Here is a 23,053-nt window from a genome sequence, read left to right as displayed (position 1 = left end):
GTGGCTAATGGAAATGGAGTGCGTAGATACATATTCCTCTTTATTTCATAAGCACATATTTATAATTTAAAAACAGCTCTTGAATGGATTGGTAGTTGCCCAAATTTAATAATAAATGTATTTGCATATAAATAACTCCATATTGCCTCCTGAAAAATGGATGAACTTTTTTTAGTAAACTGTGAATGCAATCGAAAGAAAAGTTTTCTTTATTTCCTTTAGAAACATGAATGAATAATTATAATTTCAATTTATCATTAGCTACATTTACTTTCAACTACAACAAAGTTTCTGGATGACTTTCAGAAACTTCTTCTAATACCACATATAAATAGCTGACAAAAACATTCCCTAATGAAAATGTTTGATTGACTTGATATGCGGATCCTCATGGATTGCAATATCTAATGGCTATAAAATTTCTTTATGATAGAAGGATGCTCAGAGGTTTGGGAATCTCCAGGAATACTGAAAATGACTTTATAAATTGTCTTTATTAAACTGTGGCAATGAGAAGAATCTCATATGCTTCCTTAGCTGATGTGACGGTGTGCTCCTTCCCCCACTGATGTGCTCTCTCCCCCTCAACCTGACCTCCCTGTAAACAGCATGCAGGCAGGGACTAATTGAGCATGCACCAACTAAGACCCATCTCGCATGCAAATATGACTCTGAGTCAAACATCTCCTCCCCCATAAACAGGGGGCAGCCCAAAGCCCATTGAGCTCTCCTGCATGGCAGTGGGCTGCACTGCAGAACCTACTCTTGAGCAGGTACGCCTCTCAAGGTTACTCCTCAAGGTTGAGTGATTCCTTACCCATGACAGATCCTCATGATTAATAGCATGCTGAAACTTTGCGAACTTTGCAAAACTTTGCTGAGTTATATCTCTGATTAATTGTGCACATAATCCCTTAGACATAAACCGTTGACCAAGTCTGAGACTAGGACTGGATCCAGCCACACCCAGGCTCCTCTCAGAAGGAGTTTGGAAAGCAAGGGGGTCCTTTCTGAACCTTGTGACTCAACGGGAGGGTCTCCTCTGCACACACTCCTTTAGACATGAACCGTTGACCAAGTCTGGGACTATGATTGGATCCAGCCGCACCCAGACGTCTTGCAGAAGTTTGGAAAGCAAGGGGGTCCATTCTGAACCTCGTGACTCAACGGGAGGGTCTCCTTCACACTTGAATCTGACCCTGTCCTTCATGCAGTAAATAACCGAGTGAACCTTGCCAATCGAACCTTGTTAAATCATTCTTATTTATGATTGAACTTTGTTAAGTCCCTATCTTACCGCAACAAACATAGTGCTGCTTCTCTTTTATGAGTGAAGTGTGTTACTCCACTCATCTGGGACAGCTGAGTATATGCAGCTTTAAATTCAAGCTTTATCATATATTCACACCACTCCTTCCTGTCATTTTAATAGTAATATGAACCCTCAGTAGTATTAAAATTTTAATCTCTTTAGGGAAAACATGTAATTTTCATACCTGCCTATAAAGCAGCAGTCAAGTGCTGGCATTCCATAAATAGTGATTAACAATACAGCTGAGCACCTTGCCTGATCTCTTTTCAGCTTTTCCTAATAAACAGTTTTCTTTAGCAGAGGTACATACCGGTGTCCCTGCTACTCCTGGTGTGCCAGATGGTCCACGGTCACCCTAAAGAAGAGATAAATCTATATTTAAATGGTAATACTCAGAACAGAAGTTTGTTCATAGATTCCAAATAAAACCTGAGAAAGGAATATTTAGTGAACTGAAACTGAGGACAAAACGAGGCTCTGCTAGATGCTAATATTTAGCTCTGCCACTGACTCATTTTACAGACTTGAGCAAGTAACTTAACTTTGTTTAGGTTTCCTTGTATAATGCCATAATTTCCATGCTATACCTTATACTCAGTTTGAAGCATTACTTGAAAAGGGATGGAAAGTCCCTCCGAATAACTGTCATTTGTGGTCATGACATTGACCAAAATTAACAGAGGGTAATTCACTATCACAGCAAGATGCATATATAAAGATTTACCTTTTAAAGAAGTTACTGCCTCCCTGCTACCCAGTCATCCATTTTCTGCAAGTTATCATCCCCAAGACTAGGCAGAAGGGAATGTCTGCTTGTGCCATGGTCATTTCAGGGCAAAGTTCCACTCTTTAGCCTACGGCCAATCTTCATCCATACTTTAAGCTAATAAAATGGATTTTGGGCTGAAGCTGATGAGGCATGGGCACAAATTCATCTTTCTCTCTTGAGAAGACTATACACCAATTGATCTCACCAGAGTGGTAAAACTCTACAGCCAGATTTACCCTAACCAGCTGCTGATATGTATTGGTCTGCAATACCACTGCTAGTGTAATGTTGGTTAAGAAAGTGAAAAAAACCCCAGGCTCCTAGATGATATATCAGGAAAGCCCTGACAGTTAATACCATGCTAACAGGAGACTATTTACATGAGAAAAGTTTATGTTACCTGGAGCTATGTTTTGCAAAAGCTCTGGCAACAAAGCTGCAGCAAAGTTCTTTCATGGAGAAGAGCCAAAGGAGATGCTGGGATTTCTGGGTTCTGTTCTTGACTCTAATATTGATTTGTCTCATTCTCATAATTTCGTTCCAGTAATATGGTATGTGATGATGATGATAATGATGGCAATTAGTAACATTTATCTACATTATATAAAGTATAGACGGATGACATTAATTGGCTACACAGAGTTTTGAGATCCTCAGATCAAAGATGCAGTATACACAGGGAAAAGCATCAGCAATAGGTAACAATAATTTCTCAAAAGCTTTTGAACAAATGATGCAGTGCAAGACAGTGCAAGACAAATGAATTCAAGTTTTGTTTTGCTTTTTCATTTGAGATTTTCAGACCTCATGATGTCAACAAGGAGACTGAAGCTGCAGTAATTGAACTGTCTACCTTAGCATGTGTTCAAGATCTTATCGTGCATCATGTTTGTGATAGAACTGCTGCCATGCTAAAAACCTGATGATCCCAGCAGAAGAACCAGCTCAGAGTCACATAACCTGGATGTGGCAGAGCATCTGGAGGCTGGCAGCCAGTTTCCAGGCGCTGGCTGCTGGGAGTGACCTCAGTTGCTCTCTGCAAACTAGAAGACAGAACTCCAATTTGCTTATCAGACCAAAGGATCTGGTTAATGAAAAAATGCCCTACTGTATAAGGTGTATTCACTCTTACACATGTACCCATGTAATAAAGCTAAGCAGGCTCGTACCACCAAACCAAACAAGGAAAGACCTTGTGTCCAGAAGGAGAAGCTTGCTTACAGGCCACAGTTTGACTTCTCTCGCTCTAGGGACCATGAGAAGCCACTTAATACAAGTTACCCCTCAATGAGTCTGTATACCTTTAGAAAAATTGAGTACTGAGTATACCTAGCAGGGAATACTAGCTCGATCAGTGCCCTCTGTGCCTATGGTTATTCTGCAACCAGAACTTGTACCCCTGGTGGCTTCATTATATGACAGCTATGTCAGAGAAGCTAGCTTAAGAAATTCCCAGCAACTCCCTTGCAGCTTTTTTTTCTTTTGAGGGTTATTCTTATCCTGGTCTTGTCAGCGAGGCAGCTCACAGCACAGCCTCACAAACCACTGTCTCAGCACAGATGAGGTAAGATAAACTTGACCCTGAGCTCACAAACTTCTTATGCCAGTTCTACTGTTTAAGTCAATGTGTTACAAAATTACAGCTTCTCTATGGAAGACAGCATTCTGCCACACAGACATACCTAAGAGCTCTAAAGAAAAGAAAATCAGCATCCACTATACTCTTGGGACTGGCAGGAAGACACAGGAATTATGTTTATTTATTTGAACTATAAGTGTGGAATTTTGGCTAAATTTAGTTAAGGGTGTTTTTACTTTGGGAAAGGGCCAAAGTACACTAGCACTTAGCTTGTTTATACAATCTGCTCCACTCCTTATTCTCTTTATTTAATTCTTATCCCCTTCCAATCTGTCTCAGTTAGACCTGTAATATCTCCCTGTGCTTGTTCATTTTGAAATTAGACTACTCCTTAATTAATTGTAAATTGTAGTCTTCCAGAGCAAGAGTCATCTCATAAGCATTTCTACATCTAGTGTAGACACCTACATTTGATCTTGCCACGCCACACTCTCTATACAAGCAGCAGTAATGCACGGTGATATTAACAGACGGAAACTTTTCATTTGTGTTGCTTTTTGATAAAAAAGTGCTTCAGTAAAACTGATTTTTACTTGAAGTTATTTGTATGAAGACATGTAATTTATAAAAAGTTGAAGAAATATTCAACTTTGCAAAAAATTACTATTTTTATTTTTTCCTCTTAAATTTAGAAGATTTGGGTAAAATGAAAGCAAAGTGCTTCCACTGACAGAAAACATATTTTTTGTTTTTAATTTCTCTGATTTTTTTTGTGCTTTGACACATTTAGAAAAAATATCAAAATTTTGATATTTTTAGCATTTCATGGCAAACTCTACTCTACATTCACGTTAGCCTCAATAACCAATAAATGATAGACTGAAAGATGCCACATGCTCAAGGAAAGGATCATTTTCAAGCAGTGGAATGCAGAGTTGAACTAGAGGAAGAAGCTGAAGATTATGACATGGTTCAGACACCATACAGGCAGTACAGAGTACAAGAAAAGTAAAACAAAAACAAGGGGCCTTTTTTTTTAGAAAATGAGCAACAGTCTGAGAAGTGAGAGCTTTACCTTTGCCTTCAGATGGAATGGGATGCAATACAACAAGAACTGTAGGGAATCAATCTCTCTCTTTCTACTCTTTCCTCGATTTTTATACCCATAGTCTTTTTTTTTTTTTTTATGGAAGTTTTGCATGCACTAAGTCTGGACTAATTCAGGTACAAACTTCTCTTCAGATCTGTAGTTATGCCCTAAGTCTTAGAACAGAACAGACAAACTGCAAGCATATGACAATATTCAAAAGAGAACAGGAACTTGTAACCATATTTAGGAAGCTATCAAGTATATTCCCTTCTATCCAATTAAGAAAACAAAACACTACAAGACCTCCTACACAAAATTTTCTATTTGTGGAAAACAGAATTTTATCTTGAGTAAGCATATTATTTAGATCCACATTAAAGCAAAAAAGGAAATGCAGATAATATACAACGTTTTTTCACATTGAAATATAAACTTCATAAGACACTCCCACATATGGTTCAAAAAGCATTCAGCTGCATATAGTTGCAAATAAAAAGTCATGACTTTTCCTTTAGGAGTCCTACCTTTTCCCCTGGGAGTCCTTCTAGTCCTGGTAATCCCATTGGTCCTGGGTCTCCCTAATTTTTTTTTTAATTAAAAAGGATTGCATGGATTAGAATTTCTATAATCTACATGAGAAATGTTGAACAACAAGCAACGGCAGAATATTTGGCTTGAGATTACTTAAAAAATAGCTAAATAGTTGTCTGAGTGAACAGATTTTGTCATGTCATGTTTTAGTGATCTGCAAACTAAGCTATTCCCAGAGGCATTGTGTGATTACTTTCTGATTAACTGCTTTAATTCTGATTAAGAATGTAATCAAGAAGAGCCCCTCCAGTGTTCTTGTTGGCCACGGTGAGCTCTAAGCCACCTTCACTCAGTAGAGCCACAGGGTGTGATCATACGCTGTCAGATGGAGAATTAACATTCTACCAGTTTGTTTAACTTTCCAGATGCATCATTGCTTCAGAGCAGAACTCTGCTCCCTAAGCAAAGCTTATTCTGCAAAGGACACACAGACTTGGTCCCTGCATAAATCTTTCTGGTTCTTTCAAATTTTGAAAGAACCAGAAAAAAACTGCTGCACTGGATAGATCAGTTTAGCATGTAGTGAAGAGAACATTTTAATTTTTTTTAAAGAAAACTGACAGACAGCAATTTATCACAGAGATTTTTTACTACTGCCAACAGTTCTAGTATTTCAGCAGTCTCAGTCAAAACCAAAAGCTATGGCAAATTCCTTTATGGATTTCATGATATCTCTGGCAGATCTCACTTTACACACCTCCACCCTATTTGGGAGAAGGTGCTTCTTGAGCAGGAAGTGGGTGCCAGTACAGAAAGATGTTACAAGTGCTCAGGTGCTCCATTTTGGGTTTCATAACCTGAATTGTCCTCGAGGAGCATAGTTATCACACTGGTTCATAGATCAAAGTTTAGTTTTTCACATAGCTGTCTCTCTATTAAAACTTGGCAAAGAATTGAACAGAATCCTAGGCCTTGCACAGGTTGGCTGAGTGGAGATTATGCACCTTCATGATAGATGAAGAAGTCTCAGCCAACTCTTCAACATGTTCCCATGCCTTCTGACCAATACCTCTTTGGTCTTGGCTGGGTTAGTCTAAACTAGTTGTGCTTAATTCCACAGCTATTTTTGTGTAGATACTAAGCCTGCACTGGTAAGAAAAGAGATATAATTAAATGGGACTGGCATACTGCTTTCACCCGAGTAAAGAGTTTTTTCAATAGTCTCACACTGATATTGAAGAAAAGGACTCCGTGATATGGACTCAAGGCTGAAGACAAGAACCCTTGAACAGGATAAGACGCTCATGATCAGCTTCCAAATACTGTGCCTGATATTTTCAGACAAGGCCAGTGTCTACAGTGACACTTAAGCAGTCTGTGTGTTGTGCTGTGCTCTGACTCTTTACTACCAGGCAGTCCAGATGTTGGCTGAGGTCACTCCCTGTTGGAGGTCAGCAGTTAATATTTCCTAATTTATTTTGCCCAAGACTGACAATTCAAAGATAGGACTGTAGTTGGAGAGGTCACATGTCACCTTCTTGGTGGTTGAATGAACTCCCAAGTGTCTTAAGGAGCTCTGCAGGTGTTTCTCTGAGGTAGTCATTTGTTAGCTTCCCTTAGTAGCAGAAATAGCTGTTCTTCACTTTGTCTGCTGGAAGGGACATGATTTTGTTTCAAACATGATCTCTCTAATATTTTTCAGGGTTTCTTGATCCTCATCAAGTAAACAATTCATCAGAGAATAATGGGGAATATAATACAGTCTGATTGGGTACAATTTTCTTCCCCAGATATCTCAATTTCTACTGCTATTATCAGCAAACTATGTTTTCAGCTCTTCCAGATGACACTTGGGACCCAGCCTGATTCAATCATACTGTCTGCAGTATGGAACAAGTCGGCTGGACACAATTCTAATACATTGACTATGAAGGAGTAGCACTTGTTTTACTGCCTTGCAGTGTTATCRTCCTGTAATTATCATTATGCAGGCAAGTGATATTTCTTGGACTTAAAAAGGGAGAAAAACATGAATGCAGTGAAAGATTTAATGGCTGTGAGAGTATATATCCAATTTTTAAAACAATACCCATTTAAAATGACATTTTATACTATCTTACTTTTTGTGCTATACCAAGAGTACAGAGTTTTTACCAGTATCTTTTGGGTAATTTTACTGACATCCAGTCATCAAGAAGCAGTATATGTGAGTGACAATTTTGCCACTTTCAAGGCTAGGAACTGCAGTGGTACATTGTAACCTAACAACCAGTATAATCTCTCTATCAGGAATGCAGGAAACATCATTTGTCTGGGACTTCGGGAAAAATGTGTTCACAGTCAGGATTTGGATTTATATGCTGCTGGTGACTAGCCTTATGCTAGACTATGCAACCACTCACGATTCTTCCACTAGGTGTCCTTCCCCTCCTCATAATTTTGACAGAAGGTCATGTGTAAAGAACATAATATAATGCTTAAGTGAAAAAATACCAAAAAGTTTAGTAGATCTGTCTTATTCTGGTTTCGTTCTCTTCAATATCTGTGTGAAACTATTGGGCAATCTCTCTACTCAGCTGAAAGCAGTATGCCACTCACTCAGCAGTCCTTGAATGTCACACTGCATAGCTGAAGGGTATAGCAGCTCCCATGATCATTGTCATCTTGCCCACTGGAAGCAATGTGATCATACTCTAATTACCCGTCATACCAATTCCAGTGAAACCATCTGAAAACAACTTCTGGTTGCTACTTGCTAGTATGACATAGCACACTGTCTTGTCAGCAATTTCAAATTTAATTTTGAGCGCAGTCCAACAGGTCTTAAAGCATTTTGTGTCTTTATTACCTATAGGGCTTTACCAAGTAAGGTTTTTATCTCTTTTGGTACACATTATTTATTCTTAAATATCTCAAGGGACAGCTAAGCAGAGACGAATCCACAGGCAGTTAATACTGTGTTCAGTCATTCACTATATTATCACTGCAGAACTATTTACCAGAAATTGCAAATTTCTTAAGCCTGTCAGTAAAAAAGGCTTTTTCAGATGTACTGATTCTGCAGAAACAAAATACCTGCTAAAAACATTAATAATCTTCCACCCTTGTCACTAGGATCATGTACTGAACTATTTGGGGAACCTCTAGAATGACCAAAAAATACATACCACTGTGCCAGGATCTCCTTTTGGACCCTGCAAAGAACATAAGAAGCAGAAATGCATTAAAAACAGAACAGCATTACACAATAACATGGTATTTTTCTGTATTAGTGCATTATAAATATACATTGGTAATGCAGTGCATTCAGAATCAGCATTACCAGCCCTCCCAGCCAGTTAATTCTATGTAAAATTTTATTAATATGTAGTTTTGATATTCCAGAATTCAGAGAAAGGCAGTTCTGTGGTCTAGTCTGAGTCTGTGACTAAAAGCTGGACATCAAGGAAGGACAAAGTCAATATATTTATTGACTTATTATTATTATTATTTATTGACTTATTATTATTGTTGTTGACAAAGTCAACAATATATTTAAATGGTTGCCAAAATGATGATATAGTAGAACTCGCCTATAACAAGAAGGAGAACCTAAATAAGTGCACAGCATCTTTGGCTCCGCAGAAACAAAGCAACAGAGTGCACAGCTGCAGGCTGGTGTAGCTACATCACACAGTGTGTTGCCTGGAAAGACACCAGCTCTGTATTACATTCTCTGTTTTACACATTGTTCTGTGCTGTAGCTACCTGCAGTGAATCAGTGACAGAACTGAGATCAGAATTCATGAGTTTCTCATTTCAGCACCAAATACAATTCATTACAAAACTATACCATCACTAACTATATAGAATATATTATACATTTTAAGATACTTTCAGTAAAGAGTCCAATAACAAATTATGCAACAATTTTGCAGACTTACTAGTTAGCACAGCTTTGGGGTGAAATACTCAAAATAAGCCATTCTCCCAGAACAGGCTAAAATGCTTCATAAACACAGAAAAACACATCCTTTATTATTTACTACATACCAATCATATCTTGAGTTATGATTTTGCTATCTTTCACATATAAAATGAAACACCATGCCACTCATGAAAACTGCATGCAATTAATCAGCCCCTCTGTTAATATTTTAATTAACAAATTGCATTTCTATGAAATACTTACTGGAGGTCCTGGTGGACCTGGATAACTAGCAACACTCACGCCTCCCTGCAACAGCAAGTTTAGAAGTTGAGTTGAGCCAAAATTAAATGCTTACTGAAAAAAAATTAATGAAGAAAAATACCTGTAGTTTATATAAGCTGCTCATTCCATTTCTTTCATTGTGAGGCACAMCCTTTAAAACACAAAAACCAAGTTAGTATCACAACTATGAACTACAAAGGTTGACCTCTTGCCTTATCTAAATCTCAGCAAAGCTGCAGTATCATTTGTGTTCTAGATAATTTTGCAAACATTCTAGACATTTCGGTAAGAATATAAGATATATAACAATGCAGCTTGGGACTTTTTTAAAATATAAAACCAATAACTTCAAAATCTTTAATGTACAAAATTTATATATTCTTATATAATATCCGTGAGTGACTGGTCAAATGATACAAGCAAGAAAGGTACTGTGCATTTTATTTTCACGTGCTTTTGAAGATTTATGCTAAATGAAAAAGTGGAAAGCATCTAAACTTAAGTTGCAAGTGCTTTGAGAACACTGAGGCTTAAACTGTAACTCTAAATTAATGCTCAAGCTTGACTGATGATGCAGTAAAGAATTCAGAATAAAACTGACTCATTCATAAAAACACTGATTCATTCATGAAATTCAGTGGCTGAATTGCCAACTTAGGTTAGGCCTGATGACTTCCAAAGTAGAAGAAGCTCAAAATACTAAGTGCATTCAATTTATGAGTGGGTGAAATTCTTGTTCTGAAAAGATATTTAGATTTTTTTGGATTCTAGCCAGTAAATATTCAAAGTGGAATTAGTAAATATGGGTATTAGTCATTCTTCCTGCATGAACATTTATAAAACTTACATGTAGCAATGACTAAAATGAAAACCAAAACAAATGAAAACCAGGCACATTTTCAACTCAAAAGATTGCAATGTGCTTTCAGCAGCAAGTGAACTTGGTTGAGGTTCTGAAAACTTTTAAGATTTCAACTCTCATCACACATAATAAAATAATGCCAATTATTAAAGTAAGTTTTATTTTATTTTTGCTCCTATTTATTTCATAGATAAATCCTGAGGGATACAGAAAGAGTCACAGCTCTGGTAGTGGAGTGGGTTAGAGGCAGAAAAGGGAAACATATCTAAGGGTTTATCTTATCCACATATTCATCAGCTCTTTAAAAGATATCTAACAGATTTCTGAGACAAGGCTTTCCCCACTGTGCTTTAGTATGATTATAACATGTTCATCCACATGTCATTTAATTCTATTCTTTATTCTACTTTCCACCAATTTGCTAAAAGTCAAGCCCGCAGGTCTGTATTTTCCTGGATTCCCAGCTGAGCCCTTCTTAAGAACTGGCATCATATTTGCTATTTCTTGTTCCTCTGGTATGATTACCAATTTAAACTCACATTTGAGTTACTTTAAACTCTTTGATGAGTGTCATCTCATCTTAGCTGTTTGTTATAAATCTGTTACCAATTTGTTCGAACAAATCTTTCATCAATCTGTTCGAAAGTCCCTTCTGCCGACACGTCAGTTTGAGACCAGTCTGATTAATTCTTTGTATAGGGATCTTCTTTATAGTGAACACAAAAGCACATAATTTATTTAGCTTTTTATGTATGATTTTATCTTTTTTTGATTGCTCTGTTATACATTGACCATCTATCGACCCTGGAGACCTTCTGTCAAGCATCCCACCTTTGTTGTGCATGAAAATGTTTCTCTTACTAGCTTTTATGCCTTTAGCAAGTTGTTCCTCCAATATTTTTGACCTGACTTATAGTGATTTTGCACTGAACTTTCTATAGATTACTCTTCTATGTTTTTGTTACTTGGACATGAATTACCGTTTTTGATGTGTATCTTTTCCAATAGGTAGCACACATTTTCTTTCCGCATCTAATATTATGTCTTTAAACAATATCTGAAGCAATTTTAACCTTTCTTCTAGATTTCTTTTAATTTTATCTCAGTATGCTTCCTCTTTTCTCAGTAACTCCCCTTTTTATGATAATTGCTATCAGAGTGGATTTTTTTTGCCTTTTTTCCCCCCAAAATGCCAAACTGCAGTGCATATACTGTTATAGAGTACCTCTTCCCCAGTAACATTTTAAAAGAGATGCTATGCACTGCTCTGGCTAAATTATGAGTTGCTTCTCTTATGACTGACAGCTCACAGGGGGGTCACATTCACTGTACCTAAAATGTAACCTCTGTATTGAACCCCATCATGACATTTATCCATTTTACATGACAGCATCTGAAGTTTTCAGTTTTATGCTGTTTCTGCCTTCCCACACTCTCTAATGTCCCTTAATAGGTCACAGTCTCTGCTAACATCCTAGTCAGATGACAGTATTATTCCTCTTCCCCTTTTTGAGGCACAGAAATTCAGTTTATAGGGATTCTTTGTTAACTTTAAGATTTAACTTGACCTTAGATTTTCTTTAACAGACAGCATCAGTTATTCTTTCATTACTATGTAATTTTTACCCTGGTATTACAGTGCCCCTCTCACTGCTATCCTTAAACCACGTTTCTGACATTCTTATTACATCCTAATTCAAAATCAGCTGTTGCTGATTACACAGATATCCAATTTTTGATACAAAGACTCCAAATCATGCCATTTTTAAATATTTGCATTTTACTCATAGGTATATTGTTTCTAATATAACATTTAAAATATAAAGTAAAATGTCTTACCGGAGGCCCAGGTGGTCCAGGCTTCCCAGGAGAACCTTCACTACCCTAGTATAGCAAGAGATTCATACAACTCATTTACAGAAACTGACGTTCAGGTCTACCCCACAGCCAAACTATAATGACCATAACAACTAACAATCAAGAAATACAGTCAATATGAGCAGATAAGATCAAGAATGAATTATCCTGCCCAGCTCCTGCTTAATCTTAAGGCAAATTGTTCATCATTATTCTAGACTAGCTTTTATTTTGCTAGTTCTGTGATGCCTTTATATAGTAACTTCCTTATGACAAAATAGTACTGGTAACCTGGGATGATTTTAGTTCTAGAATACAGCATATACTTCATAGTTACCAGCAGGCAGAGGAAGAAAAAGAGAGTTGTTGATACCAACTGATGTGCAACTGGCAGATGAAAGTTAACATTCATTTTCATGTTTTGTATACTGTTTTCTAAAGCCAGTCTTTGGCTTGTTCATTCACAGGTAAATAACAAAGAATCACCGTTTCAGAAGTTCAGTTGATCCAGAAACACTTTTCACTGAAATGCATTGAGTAAAATAAAGGATCTTTTTTGTTAAGATGTATAATGAATATCTTCTTTTTTTTTTTTAACTGCAAAAACCTCATCTGTGGGTATTTGTAGCTGTAGTCTGTTCTGTTGACATGGACTGAATTGGTTATATTAAAAATAATATTTCTGAGTTTTTGCCCCAGCAGAATAGTGGGCTCTCTGAATGGTAAAGAGTTGCAAAGGTTTAAATGTTAAGTTTCCCTTAGAAGCAAGACATTTTCAAAATGTCATCACTATGATTCAACTAAAAATACTGTAAAATTTTGGAACAAGTATGTCATAATATTTCACTCAGTCATTAGATCTTCTTATTAATTACATGTTAGTGAAACACTTAGGCTGCGTATTTAAAATTATTAACATGGTAAAAGTCAAGTTAAGGGTCCAACAGCAACAATTAACTTACAAGAAATATACAATCTTTATACCCATAGCACATTTTTTACAATTATATTAGACTATGCATTTCAGAGATTAAGTCTACCTTTCCTGACCATGTCACTGAAAATATATTTCTAAACAGGCCTGCTAAGAGAGCTGTCAACCTGCAAAGAGGGATTTGGAGTACTTCACAGGGAGACAAAATACTGTACTTTAGAAAGCATATTATATGACAGCTTCTCAAATGAGGTCCCCAAATAAAGGAAGGAGGAGGAAAGTGTTCTGGCTATATTTCAGTCARTTTCATAACTCTGCAGTGGTTGGACTTCTGCCCTTTTTGATTTACAGGACAGTAATTGTGGAGAGCTGGCTTTCTCATTCCCACATGTGATAGCAAGAAGTTGCCTTTCCCTCATCTTTATGCAACCAGAAATGCAGGGACAGAAGTGTACATGTGTTGAGTGGCTGATTTAACACTGCATTCTCAGACTCTTTGATCAGTGCTGTGTAACTGTAAACAGGGCACTAACAAAGACTTGGGTTTTGCATGTAGTTACTTGAAAAGGAAATGAATATGACAGATTTTTGCTATTATGATTTGGAAGGAGACAGTTTTCAACTAATTTTTATACTGAAATAATTCCATAGCTTTACAAAATGAAGAGTTTCCTTTTCTTATGCATACCAGTTAAGGTCTTGTAGAGTACTAGTAGCACCACAGATTCTGACATGGCAGCAATATGCCTGGAAAACACCAGGCTAAAGCTGAAAGAAGCTTCAGAAATATCTATTCATGCACAAAATGGAGAACTTGTCCCAGAAAGTATTTTGCAGCAGACTAAGTTTATGTCTGCTGTACTTCACTGATCTGAGGTGCCCAGAAATAAATTTGACATGTTAGCTRTAATGGGTACTATCAAGTGCTTGATAAAAGAACACACAAAATATTGATAAAAAAACAATGCTAAAACAGTGCAAATTAAGCATAAAGGAAGCTTCTATGTTTTTGCAGAATAAATTATACTAAATAACTTTCAATACTTGTGAAGTACTTTTAAGATATGAAATTACTTTTGTCTAAAATATTGGAAAAGGAATGAGAACAAGTAGTTAGTAGTTATATAGTATCTCACAAAGGCGTTTGCACTTTTATAATTTTATATAGTATGTCATACTTAGAGAAGGTTCTCTGCAACTTACATACACCACTAAGGTTATACTTCAAAATAAAAGCTCATAGGCATGGCATTCTTTGGGGAAAGTATTTGTATTAAGACATAAATAAGTCAACTAAAATTCATTTGATAATGTATTGTATGTCAAGTTCTTGTTTGCATTGCACGTTTAAAAAATCTCCAGGACATAGGAAAGTATCAGGATTACAAAATCTTTACAGATCTTTGCCAAGACTGAAAAGAAGGAATACCTTTTCGCCTTTTGACCCTGCTGGACCAGGATGCCCAGGTCTTCCTGTGACTCCCTGCACAACACAGTATTGGTCCTTGTTAGTTAAGAAATGATGAAACACAGTATTTTGCATTGCAGTTTAGTTTTGAAAACTTGAACTTTTTGAAGGTTGTTTAAACTTAATTAAGCTTCTCCTCCAGGTTTAAATATTTCTCTCCTGACTGATACAACAGCTGCATCCTACTGATAAGCCCTATGAAGGGTAAAACTTGTATTTGTGGTTGCATTTTCATCTTGGCAGACTAAATGGACTGACCTTGACTAGCACCTCTTGATACTGCTAAGAATTATGCTTTACAGCTAAAATAGCAATTTACATATTTAACGTTTAGCTCCCTAAATGTGTTACAATTTTTGAAAGAAGGCTAGCATTAGTACTGTAAGCAATCTAGGAATGAATAATGACCATAATAACTAACATGATCTGCATATTATATATAGGATATAAAATTTAAAAATATTCCCAAAGGAAATTTTCTTAGAAAGACCAACATTTTTCATGATTGCCTTAACCATATTTTTCAGTGGCTTTTAATATTAAGCCAAGTTATTCTCATACTTCATAATTACTTGATATCAGCATTTAATGTTTTTAGAATGCCCAGTTAGAATCATTATTAGATTTTTATCAATCACCAACATTATTAGAGTAACTTGGGTACAAATTCATAATTATCTGCAAGTTTGCACATCATAAGTAATTTTACCTCACAAAGTCTCTAGTAACATCGAAACACCGAACGCACGTAAGTTACATAAACTTTAAAAGTCCAGACAACAACAGTATTTTTAGCAACCTCAACTCACAACATACTTTGTTTTATTAGAGCCAGAGCCACTGTGGGTCAAATTTTATTACTCTCCCAGAAGCAAAAAGATGGCAAAGTCTGGCTCTTTTAAGACTAGAGACAAGAAACTAAGAATATGAAGTTTTATTGAGATATAGCAGCCTCTACAGGGATAGATTAGATCACAGATGACATCAAACACTTACAGAAGGTCCACTGGGTCCTGGTACACCAGGCAGTCCAGGAACACCTTGAAGGCCCTGGAAATTAAAACAGCATATGTAGATTTCTTCTCCCACATACACTCATACCTTAAAATTACTTATATTCAGCATGTCAATTTTTAGCAATAGAAATACATATGCAGCTGAGAGATTATCACTGAACATGGTAACAGGCAGTTCTTGTTTAACTGAAAAACAAAATCTCAAGTCCTCCAATCCAATCCCCCTCCAATCTTCTCCACTGCTGGCTTATGCCTTTTATATCTTTTTGTCTTTAGCTGTGCAGATAAGAGCAAGATGTCTCTTAAAGACTAATTTTCTTTTTTCTGTCACTAGAAAGGGTTTTACCAGTGAGAAAAAGCATCTACTCAGATTCCTGAATGTTACCTGATGCTATCTAAATAAGATAATGTTTTCTGCTAGATTTAGATTTTGGCTTTTTGATGACAAAACATTATATTTTCATGGTATTTAATAACCTACTCTTCTACTCTTATTTTATTCTACTGCCTGTAAACTGATGAATTCTGGTATCCATTTACTAGACATACAGGTGTGTAACTTATTGTAGAGATTTAAGGAAGGATTTGAGGCAAGTCTGCATGTCACCGAATTCCTTCTTCTGCCTCATTATACTGACTTACTTGGATGGAATTTTAGACACGTAAAAGCTAAATGTGTATGTCTAAGCCAATTGCTCTAAATTCCCTTTATACTCCAGGAAGGGAAGGAAGCACCTCTCAATATCGATTCACATTATCTGCACTGGGCGCCTGTCCTCTGACAAGAGTAATCACCTCAGCCAAGACATATTTCTCATGTTAAATACAGGATTTAAAACGACATTGCTAAGTGGGCAGTAAAGAAAACCAAAGAGGTCAGGAGCCCTGAAAGAAGGCCTCTGAGGGAAAGTCTGAAGGAAAAACTTCAGATGGAAATAAAGCAGGAACGAAAGGAGAGAGAGCGATTTCCTTATTCTTGTTGGTACACACAGAGGACATTGATCTACTTCTGCAGCTTTTCAGAGTGGCATTCCAACAGATAACGTGTTCTTTGGCCATTTTAAGGTCGTTTACTCTTGCAATACGGTCACCCACAGTATAAATGTGAAAGCCAAAGAACACTAGCTGTAATTCTTATTATGAATATAAGAACCACCCCTCACCTCCAAAAAGGCATCCTTTAATAAGGAAATGCATTCTAAAAAAAACAATTACTGAATTTTTTATCATGGGCCATAGTAAAATTTAAGATGCCTTAAATAATGAGATTGACTTTACAGAATTACATTAGGGTAACTGACCTTTCTGTCTAGAGGAGAGAGGAAAGACAAACAAACAATCCTGTGTYAAAGAGGCGAGTAAGGCACTTTTTTTTACTGTAGACAATATTAGCTTACCCCACTATTAAATGGGGACAGGATTTAATTTGGGTCTTTTATCATGATGTTTCACCTGATGAATATAGTTTATATGTTTGTGATTTATATGTCTATGTATTATGTTAGAGAAAGAAACTTCAAACAAAGATTAAAGGTCTRTTAGAAAGCACACTGAAGTGTATGAGAGTATTTCCACTCGTTTCAAAGAACTACAGATAAGGTTTTGAAACGTTCATCGCATTTGGATGCTAACCAAATTATACAGATCAAAGGAAATGCAGATCCATTAATTGAATAACAACTCTTTTATGTGTGTTTATATGTCCCCTGAAAACAAGTTAACTTGCCCCCTCATAATGTAGTAATCAAATGCTGTTGCTAAAACGAAGCAGTCCTGAGGCGCCTAATCAGCCATCAAGCCAGTGAAGAAGCATGGGAATAGCAAACTTACTGACTGAAGGAGCACAGCACCCTGCTGAATCAATACAATTTTTTTAGAATGAATTTAATCTGGAGTCCCTTTAAAAAAATAATTGCCAATTATAGCCTCTCCGTTTTTTTTATTACCTTCTTAATTGCCTCTAATATTTCTCTTGATTCTCAACAGTTAAACAGAACCGTTTAAACTTGCTTGTTAATGCCTCAGACTGCTAGGGCTGAATTGTAGAGACACTCTACAGGGCACAAAAAGGAAGGATGTGTTACTTTCTCATTACAGCTCATTTATTTTTTAAATAAAATTCTACTTGGGCTTCATTTATGGCTGGAACATTATTTTAAGGCATGTGTTCCAAATCCAAACTCATGAGGTATTTCACTTTTAAAAAGCAAAGACCTAGCAAGCTCCATAAATTGTTTAAATGCAAGAAAAAGAAAAAGTTGGAGATCCATACTTTATTTCTAGTTTGGCAACCTGCTAAATTCTAGAGCAAAGCAGCAATGCAGATATATCTCTAATGCTTCTGCTGCTTCTTTTTTATTCTCATATAATCGTTTATTCTTTTAAGCCAAGGATCCCGAAGAACACAGACTTTTTGAAAATTATTCTCATTCTGCTACTGTTTGAAAACTCTCTCTTACTACATTATAACCTTAGCTCTAAACAAATGTAAAACCCACAAAAAGAATTTAACCTCTTCCCCCGCTGCACCCCAGTAAATAAGCTCGAAATTCCTTTCCTATTTTCCAGATATTTTCTCTTGTAGCCAGCACTCCAAATTACAAGAGAATGCTATGTATTTATCAGGTATTAGTTGGGCATTTTGGCTTTTCAGAGAGCTTACCAAATAATTTTAAACTGACTGCTTATTTTAACTCATTCAGTTGGCAAAGGTCACTGAGAAATTCATTTATTTATTCAGATTCATTTGCTTAATACCTTTTGCTTTGTTCATTTTTTGATAGAGACCACTCAWGAACTGTTAACTGCAAATACTTTAATTTAAAATAGAAGCTATCATAKATATTTGGGATTAGGCACTGCAAGTTATATGACTTTTTTGCTCATCCTTAATGAGATAAAAATAACTCTTAAGAATCCAGTATATGATGCAAAATACTGTACATATTTTAAATTCAGTTTCTTCAAATATTTTCCAAAAACCACTAATTGGTGCTATGATTGTTCCCATGCCAGTATTTGCCTAATGGAATATTTTTGAAAGAGAATACTAAAGGGGAACTCACACAATGAAAGAAAGTTTGTTATAAAACATGAAGAAATATTTTCTGAAAATATTTGGCATTTACCCATTTCTTGCTCTATCCTATGCTCTTAAAAATTACCATTTAAATGTTTGTGAGGCTTTGAGATAYATAAATGAGCAAAAATGCTCAGGCGAAGATGAAATAGCTTTTTAATTGAATAACTGCATTTAGTCTTCTTGAAAATTCAGAATCAGGGGCTATTCATAGCAATACATGACTATTTGAGCAGTAGTAAAGAAATTAATAATACTGTATGCATTTAATTCTCAGTCTAGATCTTTATTCAAGTTTGGATAACACTGTAACTAATAGAAATGAAATATTTTTACCTCATCACCCTTCTCTCCAGGAAGCCCAGGAAATCCACGCTCACCTTTGCTTCCCTATGAAAACATAACATTCAAACAAATACTTTCTATTAGCAGTACAGCAAATCTCATGCTTTGTAGAAGGTGTTACAACACACATTTAATATATGCTAGCATGAAGCCCTTAGAGCAACAGTGAGAAAACCTAAAACAGAAAAAAAATTCTGCCCTGAAAGTTTTAAAATGTGCCTCCCATTGAGGTGGATGGGTGGATGGAAATGACACTTGTTTACCTAATAGGTAAACTAGCCAAAAAGACTGATGGAGACACAGTTTCACCTCATAAATTCCAAAGAGCTTAGGTACTTGTTCAAATGAAGAAAGTATACTTTCAARTAATTAGGTCCAACTATAGGAGACTGATATGCCAAACCAGGTGGTATTTGATCAGATCACAGTGAAGCAGAAGTTTGACTGACCTCAGTGCAACTTCATGACCTGAGGAGTTAGTCCCATGAGGAACAACTTGCAAATGCACAGAACAGTCCAGTTATTACATACCTGACTGAGATATGGGAGGTTTCCTTCACCACAGCTTTCTTGCATGACCGACTCACTTAAGACAAGCCTCGAGATAATAACGCACTACTGCACAATTAAATCTGAGCTAGCTTTAAATGACACAGGACAAAAGCTATACTGGCTTGGTACTCAGCTGGGGCTAATTAGTTCACTATCCTGAGAGAAAGGTATACTAGCTCAGGAAAGAAGGGCTGAACTTTAAAAATTGTTTGAAACTTTAAGGTGCTCAGATGCTATAGACAAAGCTTTAAGACTGACAGACATAAGAGTTTGGCTTTTTATTTTTAACAAGCAACAAAGCAAGCTAAAGTAGTCTCTTCAAAAACTTACCTTTGGCCCTTCTCTACCAGGGATGCCTGGAGGACCTCTTGTGCCCGGATCACCCTGAGGAACAGACACAAAGCAAAGTGATAAATAAACATTTCTGTGACAAGGGTGGAAGATCTGATCTATGGCAAGTCACAACTGCTGCCTTCCCTTCCCGCCTTTGCAGCCATCACTACTAGATGAGCCTCCCTCTCCATTTTCATACTTACTGCTACAGAAACACTGACCTTACCATTTTTACAAATGTTCCATTAGAAATACATAAATTTTTGCTAATTAACAAAGCAATATTAAATAAATTATGAGAATAAAACATGTTGAGTTTCAATAATTAAAATAATGCTACATTTTCTATGAAAATTTGTAAGAAGTAAGTAGAAAAGTAAAAGTATGGTGCACGCCATTAAAACAAATTTGGAAATAAAGTGAAGCAGATGCAAGTCTGACTATATAGTCTTGCTAGAAATAYGTCCAAATGTAGGATTTGGGCTAAATTATTTTCATAACTCTCTGAGACTATGGAGTTGCAGTAAAAGGAAGTCAAGTTTATAGCAAGAGAACATATAATTAATTTCTTATTACTGCTTATTACTGCTTATCTTTATCCTCCCAGTCTTAATCTGTTTTATGAGATAGTGACACTATTTCTTTTAAAAAGAGATAGCACAGCATTTTCAAAATGTGAAAATGAGTTGTTCTACTTTCATTTGTACAACTTCAAAGCAGCCACATTCTCCCTTTTGACCTAGGAAAAGTTCAAGTTTTGAAGATTATTCAAGTCAGAAGGAAACACCAGTGAAAATGTCAGTAAAGGGCACACAAATGTACAGAAGCTTGTTCACATGAACAAAATCTCCTCATTCACAGCTTCCATTAGTGTTTTACCCAAAAGCCTTCTTTTCAGGCTTTTCTCACTTCTATATAAAATATTCAGATTTCCTTCCTTGTCTCTCTCCCCATCTCTCACATGCTCTTCCCATACTTAACCCATACTAACATAAGCTTTTCACCCCAGCCAGTTCCACTCTTGAGAGGCCTCCTAAATGCCTTTATTTTGGATAGTCCCAACTATCTGTGTTTAGACTAAAGCACACCATCCTCTTTTTATGGATGAGGTAGAGATGAAGGCTACTTGTTACTCTCACCAGCTTCGAAACTGCAGTTATCTTAAATTAAATGATTCCTGCTTTGTTGGGAGAAGCATTTTCTGGCTCAATTCTAATCTTATAAAAGTACTAACCACAAAACAGAGAGATATGGAGCATGAAGCATGAAGAATCAATAAGACAGAGAGATGACACAGGAGAATAAGGGCATGCACAGGAGAAAGAAGATAGAGTTGCAGTCAGAAAGAATGAGGGAAAACCCGTGTGAAAGAACTAAAAGAAATAGAATTTGGGAATGACTAAGTCAATAAGCCGTAAGTATATGTATTAAAGAAAGACAAGAGAGCAGTCTCTCTCCTTATGCTTTTCATATAAAAATTCTCTTTGGAATACGGCAGATCACATTGAATGTTATTATTTTTCAAGGTAATGTCATAGAGCTTCTGGATTATTTTTGCCCTTTGGTATACTCCCAATATCAAATGCTAGAGCACAAAGCAGAGAATGGTTGTAGCAATTCATATGTGGACTAGATGCACTGAACAGGTATGTGCTGGCAACTAACTCACAAAACATTCAAACGTTATTTTGCAAAATTCTTATCAAACACTCTTCTTCAATACTTTTTAAAAACAAAATGAAAATTAACAAAAATCTCAAAATGATTTTAGGATAGGCCAAATAGGACATAACCTAACCTATGGAAACTCGCAAGTGCACATTTTGGTTTAAAAAGCAAGCTCATGACAAACAGATATTTAACCACAGAAAAGTTCTACCTTCAGTATAGTACTCATGTCTCCCACAAGTGGCAGTGCAATCTGAAATTAAAAAAGGCAACTACAGTTAATATTTTACATGAATAATATTTTATACAACATTGATTCTGATAGGTACTCAAAAGTTTGTATTGTTACACACATAGTTTGATTACATATACTTTGGCTGAAGCTATTTTACTATGAAAATTCTAAAGAAAAATCAAGGATTCAAACACAGTTTTAAATGTGAAATTCCACTGTTAATCATTTTTTAATATTAAGGTATTGTGGCTTTTGTAGTAAGCCAATAACACCTCATCATTGTTGGAAATTCTCAGATACAATTCTCACTGTCTGATTATCTTCAGCGCTCTCCTTTTTTCTCCAAGGCTTTGACTATATTGTGAACTGTAGCATGAGGTGCAGAGATACCAAAAATAACTTTAACAAGCTAGCTCAGACACTGGAAAAAATCCAGCTACAGCAACACAAGTGCCAAACATAGTATTTTGTCCTGCTTTTAAACATTAAGAGTTAGTGCAAAACTCTTTGGTGCCACAGAGCCACAGCTAAATTGCTACCAGTGACAAAGCTACCCCAATTAAAGCTTAATCGATAGCTTTACACTATACTGCAATATAGCTGCATCCTCAGATTCCCAAGAGTTGTTGTTAATCTTATGTTTAAAGATTGCTTGTAAAAACTGACTGAACTGGTATCATCAGCTTCATTCACGAACAGACTCTTCAATTACCAATGCTCATTTCTTTAAATCAAGAAATTAGTCTTGCAATTGCTAAAACAAAGATCCAGTCCTGTGTGTAACTGGATGCATTCAAAAAATTTTTTTTGTTCAATCTGTTTCAACCATTTCCATCTTTAAAAAGAAAAATAAAATTTAAGCATTTTTTTAGCATATTAGAAAATCTGCCTGTTGGTAGCAATGAATGTCAAATACCAGATCAACAGAACCACTGCTGAACATATTTACAGGAATACACCATTTACAATGTAGCTCCACCACCTTTGAAAAGCATGCTGAGAAGCTTTCAAAAGTAGGATATTGCCACATAACACAATTTAAAAACATACATCTATAAGCTGTGAAGTCAATCCCCTGCACAAAGGTAAACTGAATACAGACCATGTAACCTGCTCTTAAAAACCTCACAGAATCACTGAGGTTGGAAGGGACCTCTGGAGATCATCTAGTCCAACCACCCTGCTCAAGCAGGGTCACCTAGAGCACATTGCACAGGATTGCATCCAGGCG

The 23,053-nt window shown here is 36.3% G+C and overlaps 1 protein-coding gene across 1 annotated transcript in view; it reads right to left on the bottom strand.

Moving 5' to 3' along the window:
- Window positions 1–23,053, bottom strand: part of COL19A1 (collagen type XIX alpha 1 chain) — a 233,994-nt gene that overhangs the window by 23,911 nt on the left and 187,030 nt on the right. The window contains exons 36-46 of the mRNA XM_026090007.1: window positions 21,799–21,840; window positions 19,917–19,970; window positions 19,026–19,079; window positions 15,591–15,644; window positions 14,556–14,609; window positions 12,175–12,219; window positions 9,574–9,624; window positions 9,453–9,497; window positions 8,449–8,475; window positions 5,275–5,328; window positions 1,623–1,667 (exon numbers count right to left, since the gene is read on the bottom strand). Of these exons, the coding sequence (XP_025945792.1) occupies window positions 1,623–1,667; window positions 5,275–5,328; window positions 8,449–8,475; window positions 9,453–9,497; window positions 9,574–9,624; window positions 12,175–12,219; window positions 14,556–14,609; window positions 15,591–15,644; window positions 19,026–19,079; window positions 19,917–19,970; window positions 21,799–21,840 (525 nt within the window). The remainder of the gene's footprint in view (window positions 1–1,622; window positions 1,668–5,274; window positions 5,329–8,448; window positions 8,476–9,452; window positions 9,498–9,573; window positions 9,625–12,174; window positions 12,220–14,555; window positions 14,610–15,590; window positions 15,645–19,025; window positions 19,080–19,916; window positions 19,971–21,798; window positions 21,841–23,053) is intronic.

Source organism: Apteryx rowi, unplaced genomic scaffold (genome assembly GCF_003343035.1).
Source record: "Apteryx rowi isolate R43461 unplaced genomic scaffold, aptRow1 scaffold_84, whole genome shotgun sequence".
In the NCBI taxonomy this organism is placed as follows: domain Eukaryota; kingdom Metazoa; phylum Chordata; class Aves; order Apterygiformes; family Apterygidae; genus Apteryx; species Apteryx rowi.
This window is presented reverse-complemented; position numbering and strand designations above follow the sequence as displayed.